The 7,227-nt window shown below is 51.5% G+C and overlaps 1 protein-coding gene across 1 annotated transcript; it reads left to right on the top strand.

Annotated features, from left to right (window-relative positions):
• Window positions 1-204: 204 nt before the first annotated feature.
• Window positions 205-5,491, top strand: LAG3 (lymphocyte-activation gene 3). The gene is made up of 8 exons (XM_009892468.1): window positions 205-259; window positions 443-614; window positions 783-1,009; window positions 1,283-1,540; window positions 1,721-2,014; window positions 2,253-2,543; window positions 2,818-2,933; window positions 5,381-5,491. The coding sequence occupies exons 1-8, from the start codon at window positions 205-207 to the stop codon at window positions 5,489-5,491; spliced, it is 1,524 nt and encodes a 507-aa protein (XP_009890770.1).
• Window positions 5,492-7,227: the final 1,736 nt, after the last annotated feature.

Raw genomic sequence — 7,227 nt, 5'->3', positions numbered from 1 at the left:
GGGCATCTAGGGAAACACTTTGATCAGAGAGAGAGACGGCACGAGAGCAAGCACATCCAGCTGACAGCCCTCCTTGGTTCACCCGCCCACCCGAAGAGCTTCTTTGCCCATGCCTCACTTCTGCTGATCTCTTGAAGCTTCTGACCTGATCCAGCACGGACCTGAGTGGGAAGAAGCAGCCCCTCGCCTCTGCTGGATGCCACCATGAGGCCGGTGTCCCTGGTGCTGTTCCTCACCTTCACTCTGCTGGCTTTCAATGGTAAGAGGGGCTGAACGCGTCAGGGAGGGCAGAGTAGCTCAGTCAGCTGAGTCTAGGTGTTATTTGGTCCCTGACAGGTCTGGAAATGAGAAATTGTGCCCTTCTGACCCCAACAAAGTTGGCCAGATATTGCCCTCTGCTCCACGAGCCCCATCCTTTGCTCAACTCTCCATCTCCTTACAGCTGGCCACATACTACCAGGAGGAGCAGAGGGGGAAAGCAGGGAGCAGAAAGTGTGGGCCAGAGCGGGGAGCTCAGCCGTCCTGCCTTGCCACCTGCGCCCCAGAAGGATGCAGAAGAGCTGGAAGCAGGTGCCCGACAAGACATCCGTGCTGTGGAAGCGGCATGGGGGAAGGTACACCAGGGACAAGACACATCTGTGTCCCTATGGGGACTGGGGAGGGTGGGAGACATTTTGAGTCCCCCTTTCTCCTTCCCCATATTCCCTCTTTCCTTCCCCCCTCCCCCGCCTTTGATCTCGCCTTTGCCTCCAGCACGATCATCTCACTTGTCCCGTTCCCAGCGCCCACCAGGAGCCACACGTGGTGCTGGAGGTGGGGTACTCCGGCCTCCGGAAGACAGCACTGCCCATGAGGCCCCGGGTGTCCGTCCAGGACTCTGCCTTACGCAATGGCAATTTCTCCTTGCGCATCAACCCGGTCCGGAGCGAGGACGCCGGGCTGTATGAGGCACGAGTGGCGTACAACACAAAGGTCCAGAGCTGCCAGGTGGAGCTGGGGGTAATTACAGGTAGGAGAAGATGGAAACCACAGAGAATGTTGATTTTTGGTCCGGGCTAGGTTGTAAGGGTGGGACAGGGTGGGGATGCTGCGTTTGCCAGGGCAGGTTAGAGTACAGGCAGCAGCCTCCCGAAAGCACACGGCTTCCTGCTGTCTGCTCTCAGCTCTGGAGAGAGGGTTGCCCAAGGGGCAAAGCTGGACAGGAGGGGCACAAAGGGATGCTTTGGTAGTGCCCCTGTGATCATAGCTTCTCCTGCCTCCCCCCCATTTCTTTTTCTCGCAGTAACCCTCAGTCCATCCAGCCCTGCAGTAGAAAATGAGCCACTTCTGTTGAGCTGCAACTCTAGCCACCGGGCCAGCCTTGTGGAGACATGCTGGTTCCACAATGGGCGCCCGGTGCCCACCTCCGGGACCTTCTGCTCCTCGAATGGGGCTCTCTCCATCCTCCGGCCAGCCATGAGTGATGCAGGCTCCTGGCGCTGCCGGCTCAGATACTCTGATAACGAGATCATTTCTGCCACGTACAACCTGCAAATTCTAGGTGAGCTTAGTCTCAGCATTGCTACTCCAGCATCCCCAGATTGCTCCCTTTGATGTGACTGACCAACCCCAGTGGCTTCAGCTTCCCAGCTCCCACCCTGTCCCCAGTTCCCAGGCCAGTCACTTCCCTGCAGAGCTCTTTCCAGCCACCACTCCACATTGTTCTGTCTCTTTGGCTCAGGTTTTGATGGCCCAACCAGCCCTGTGGTCTATGCTGCAGCTGGTTCTGCAGCTGATCTACCGTGCACCTTGAGCTACCTTCCCAGTGCCTTTGGGATCAACGTGGTGACAGCCCGCTGGAGCCGCCTTGCAGGAGGACACTTGCAAGACTGGGGCATCCCCCAGAATTCGAGCAGCAGAAGCTTCCCCCTTCACCTCCCTGCAGTGGGGCCAGGTGATGCAGGGCAGTACCACTGTGCTGTCTCCGTTGGCAGCAAGACAGTCAGCAGGGACGTGACCTTGGCAGTGGTTACAGGTGAGAGGAGAGACAGGGAGGTGCATCACCCCTCTGGGGTCCCCCACCACTTGCAGACTTTGCTGAAAGCAGGGTTTATCTTTGGTAACTTGATTATTCTTCTTAAGATTGTGGAAGACACATAAAATACATTAGAGGAAGTAATAAAGGAGGGGTGTATTAGAAGAAGAAGGGACGGGGAGGAGATGTGGACCTTCCTGCAGTCTTTCCTGAGGATAGTCTTTCTCCTTTGCCACAGTCACCCCGAGCATCCAAGGACCAGTTTCTGAGGGGTCTCGCTTGCTGCTCATCTGCAGCCTCACACACCGCCGGGGAAATGAACGTTTCCAATGGAGGCACCTCGACGCATCCCCCACTAACAGCAAGCTTGCTGTGGCCATCTCCCGTAACCTGGAGGGCCACAGGTCCCAGACAGGTCCTACCTTGGAAATACCCCGAGTGTCACAAAAGGATACGGGCACATGGGAATGCAGCATACATGGCCCAGAAGGCAGACTGGGAGCAGTGCAGTATGAGCTGCAGATCACAGGTACTGTCCCCCATGGATCTGTAACTGATCCCTTCTTCTTGCCCTGTTCAATGTCCTGGTGCTCTTTCCTCTCTCAGCCTCACCCCTTCCTTCTCCCCTTTGACCACTTGGATCCCATCTTTTTGTCATCCTGTCTTAGCTCTCACCAGTTCCTCCCATTTCTCCTTCCAGTTCCCTGCACCCTTTTCCAGTTTGCCTCTCTTGTGCAGTCCCAGCCTTGCCCCATAGTAAAATCAACCTTCCCCTCCTTCCTAACTGTTGTTCCTCCTCACAGGTGCCCAGATCTCCGGCCCCCCCACCATCTTCAGCGGGCAGGTTACTTTTGGGCTCACGCTCACCCTCTTCCTCCTGCTTACAGTCTGTGTTCTGGCTCTGGCCCTACAAAAAAGGGTAAGTGTCCATCACCCCATTTCTGTTAGTTTTCCTGTACAAAATCCCTTATTTGACCCTCCCCTGGGTACCCTCAGGACAGCAGTGAAATATTTCAGGGACACAGCAGCCAGAGGAAGAACGGGGCTCAGGCAGCCCAATGAGGGTGTCAGGGACACGTCATGAAAGCTGTATCCTGGGCATCGGCAGGTCTGGCTAACCATAGCATTTGTCTGGGGGCAGGTCAGACACTTTGGAGGAAGGGTAAAACCTCCTAGCAGACAGTCACAGCCCAGCCTTGAAAATCTGCTTATTTATTCTTGCAGAGATCAAGCCACGCTGTAGCAGAGGAGGGTTAATTTCCAGGCTTTTATAGGTGTCATCTCTCTTATTCCTTATCTGGATGCTTTGATGTAACTGAGTCTCCCATTCCATATAAATGCCTGCTGGTCCCCAGATGCCAATCTCAGTGCAGGTGTGTTGTTGCTAGCTCAGCCCTCACACCTCGGCTGTCTGCTTCTGGCAACTTAATGCCCTTCATTTGCTCAGCGTGTTCCAGTGTCTCATCTTCCAAAAGTTCTGCCTTGCCTTTATCATCCCAAAGACCAGGCCAGGCCTCATGCCTCCCCAGCATGCCAGTGGAAAAAACGGTGCAAACAAGTCAGACCATTTCTCCGCAGTTTTTATATTGTTTCTCTGCAAATGAATTACACGGCAGATTTTTTCTTCAGAGTTTCTCTTTGCTGACAATGGACATCTTTTCTGAGTAGCTGTGATGTAGTTGCCTTTCACGCAGCTTCTTGGAAAGGGCACACAGTGAAAATCCCCTTTTAGTGCAGACGGGGCCAGGGGCTCAGAGCAATCTCAGATTGGGACAACTTGCCCTGGCAAAAGAGTTGGGTGCTTTGAACCCGCCTAGAGCTGAAGACGAGGGATGTGACAGCATTGTTGCAAATCCTTAGCAAATCCTGGTAGCTGAAGGCTGAAGAGAGGTGACATCAGAACAGAAGCAAGATGGCCCTTTTTAAAAAAAACCAAACCACTGTGGGTAGTGTTAAAGAGACTCGTGACTGCTTCTTTGTCATCGGCCCTTAATCAGCACTGATGGTAAAGGATAATCTAAGGCAGAGATCTACAGTTTCTGGGTGACTCTCTAGAGTGTGCAAGTCCAGGACAAGATATCAGAACCACCCTTTCTGTCCTAAAACCTTAGACAAATAACCCTTTACAGTGTAACTGTAAACCCTCAGCTAGCAAGAAATAGGATACCTGGGTGTCCAGCTCTGCTAGCTTAAACAGCTCTAATCTGGCCAGACTACTTATTGCCTCAAAACATTTGTATATGCCCTCACAGCATTGCTTTGTCAAGTCAGCAAAGCTCCTCTGACGCAGCACAGGTTGTCCGTCCACTGATTGTCCTCCCAGTTCTCTGCACAGTCTCCCCGGTTGGGCTTATCCTTTGTGAGAGTGCAGATGAGGCGCCTTGAGCAAAGATACTAGCTCTTCTCTTGTTCTCTCCCTCTCTCTGCTGGCATTCTCTGAGATTACATTTGCTCTTCTTGCATTGGTTGAACACTGGCTGCTCACTGGTACACTTTGATGGGCTGTTGCCCACACATTAGGAATTCCTGGTCCGATCCCCTGAGCCTACCAACATGCAGTTGGTATTGTTGCATTTCGTTTACCCTGTCATTCAGTTTACTGCTCCATTCTCCTAAAATATCTGGGTCTCGGATGACCTTTTCATCCTCTTTCTTCCAAATAAGGTTCCTCAACTTTATCAGCTGCATAACTCATTATCACTTTCACACTCTCTGTGTCATTAATGATTGGTCCCACAACTGATCTTTGAAGATCTGTGCTTATCATTTCTGTACAACCCGGCAGAAACCTGCCAGCAAAATCCCAGTCCCTTCCTCTTAGCTGAGGTCACACCTACCATGCCATTCTTTTACTAATCTCATCTTTCCAGTTGTATTGATTGCCTGAGTGTCACCATACACTCTGCCGTTATCAGGAGCCCTGAGATCTATCTCTTTTCCATTGTCTAGGAAGTCACTTGTTAAAGCAACATGTGAAAGTGGCTCTGTCTTTAATTTGTTCTTATCTCATTTTGCATGAACTTTCATGCCTTTAATTATTCTCTCTGAAAAGGTGTTGTAAAATCTGGCATACCATTGAACCTGGTGACCATTGCCCAGATTATTCTTTGCTCTCGCTTAAGCATGTCCTGTCTTTATTATTCCTTATGCCCATGACACCACAGAGAATAGTCTTGAGCTAACCTTCCCCAGAAGAAAATACATGTCTCAGAGAGTGAGGCTGGGGCTCTTCCCTAGCTCTAGGAGGGAATGGAAGCCTTGCGGTTGCAAACCATAGGACCACGTATCCCATGGCAGGGAGCAGCCCAGACTTGTGCCCTTGAGTTTCCCTCCCATGCCTGATGTTGCCTCTTTCTTCCCTTTCAGGCACGATCTCCTCCCTTCCCAGCACTGGAAGGGATGGTTGCAGTCACTGTGCCGAGGAAGAAGGAGATGGAGGAGAACCAGAAAGAAAAGATCCAGCAAACTGAGTGCTGATGGGAGCAGGACACCGGGCCCGGTCTGCATGGGAGGATGAAACTCTGCATGCCATGCTGCAGAGAGATGGGCACCATGCAGACCTCTCCGGAGGTTCTAGGGATGATATGAACATAGCAGGAGGCCATGTGAGTGCTGTACCTGCAGAGGGGCTGGAAGCTGCGTACCAGGGCAAGACGAGACTCACCGCTGCAGTAAGGTGGCAGGCAGCACAGACGCTTTGGAGCTATTGGAAGTATCTGAGGCAGTAGCTATTGCCTGCTTCGGTGCCACTTCCCTCTCCCACACTTTGCCCCTCCTTCACAGCCTCTCTCACAGCCTTTCACTGGTGGGTCACGTAAAAGTGGGACACGTCTGGAACCCAGCTCCCCTGCAGCCCGATGGTGTTTCTCCCCCCTGCCCACTTTCTTCTCCCTCTCCCCACACTGCCCTGCTCTTGCGCTCATTCAGTGGCAGAGGGGACCTCACAGGGGACTGCACACATTGCACGTTTTGAGCGTTTTATTTTATTAGAAACTCATTTTAGAACTTAAAATAAATCTGTCTGGCAAAAAACCCTCTGTCCCCTGCATGTGCTTGTGGAGGATCGTGCCTATTGATAGTACTGGGTGTACCTCTGCCTGCGTGAAGCAACTTCTAAGGACTTTGCTGCCTTCTCTTTCTCTTTCAGTTCTGTTCTACTGAAGTTGCCTGTTTCTGACATTTTGATGGTGGGGAAGGGGAAATTAAATGCCACTAGAGAAGAAAGAATCACAGGTTCAGACTCTCCTTTTTGCTGTGCTTCAGAGCCTTTTTTCTTTCTCCTCTCTGGCTGTCCCTCTACATTAATTCATTTAATCTCTTAGTCCTCACTTTCCTGGTGGATCTTCGGTTGATGTTAGGGTGCTCTGTCACTCTCCTCCAGGTAAGGATGTACTTACTTATGTAAGTGTGAGTCCACCAGCTCCCATCTCCCACGACCTTCAGTGGGTTTAGGTTTCACTTAGAGAATTCTCTTCACCTCCTCTCCGAATGGCCATGAAGGACTGTGGTACTGCTCTTGAACAGCCATAGCATGCCACCCCAGAATAAAGCTTCACTAGTAAAGAGTCACACATGTAGCTTCTCCCATATGGCCACTGGGCTGTGGCTGCTCAGGGAGGCAGTGGTACAAAAATGAAGCTCTCGGTGTTTAGGAAGAGAGATTCTCTTGACTTGAGCAGAGGGCTTCACAACCAGGCCAGCTTTTCAATATTTCAGCAGGCACGTGAAGAGGCATTCTTGCTGTCTGGCCCTCACCTTCCCACCAAGAGCTTCAGGCACACAAGTAATTAATGGCCTCTGGGATGCTCATACTGGAGGTAGTGGAGCAGCACCAAAAAAAAGTCCCAACTAGCCCACTCTGGGGAGCACGTCTGGACTCCACAATTCTTTAACTGCTCAGCTAGGCATGAATTTTACCGAAAATGATACCCCTTTCTCCACTAAGTCCTAAAGATATGCAAGCAGAGATGCAAGGTAGACTTGTGTGCTTCAACTATCTCACACAGTTTGAAGCAGACACTGAGACAGAGACCCCATAATGAAGGACAGTCCAGTCTGGAACCAGGCATCTTCCTAGGTAAATGACAACGCTGCAATTTTTTCCGGTTGGAGTCATTCATTTAGCTCAATCTCCTCTCTCTGCCAGATGCTTTGGAGACAGAGAAAAGGTGGGTTACCCCACTGGGGTTAAGGGGCAATCCAATATTCAGCAG

Source organism: Charadrius vociferus, unplaced genomic scaffold, assembly GCF_000708025.1.
Source record: "Charadrius vociferus isolate BGI_N301 unplaced genomic scaffold, ASM70802v2 scaffold301, whole genome shotgun sequence".
Classification (NCBI taxonomy): domain Eukaryota; kingdom Metazoa; phylum Chordata; class Aves; order Charadriiformes; family Charadriidae; genus Charadrius; species Charadrius vociferus.
This window is presented reverse-complemented; position numbering and strand designations above follow the sequence as displayed.

Coding starts and splice junctions, on each gene's coding strand:
- LAG3 (XM_009892468.1), top strand. CDS start 205: ATGAGGCCGGTGTCCCTGGTGCTGTTCCTCACCTTCACTCTGCTGGCT. Junction 2,544..2,817: donor GTATGAGCTGCAGATCACAG/GTACTGTCCCCC, acceptor TCCTCCTCACAG/GTGCCCAGATCTCCGGCCCC. Junction 2,934..5,380: donor CTCTGGCCCTACAAAAAAGG/GTAAGTGTCCAT, acceptor CTTCCCTTTCAG/GCACGATCTCCTCCCTTCCC.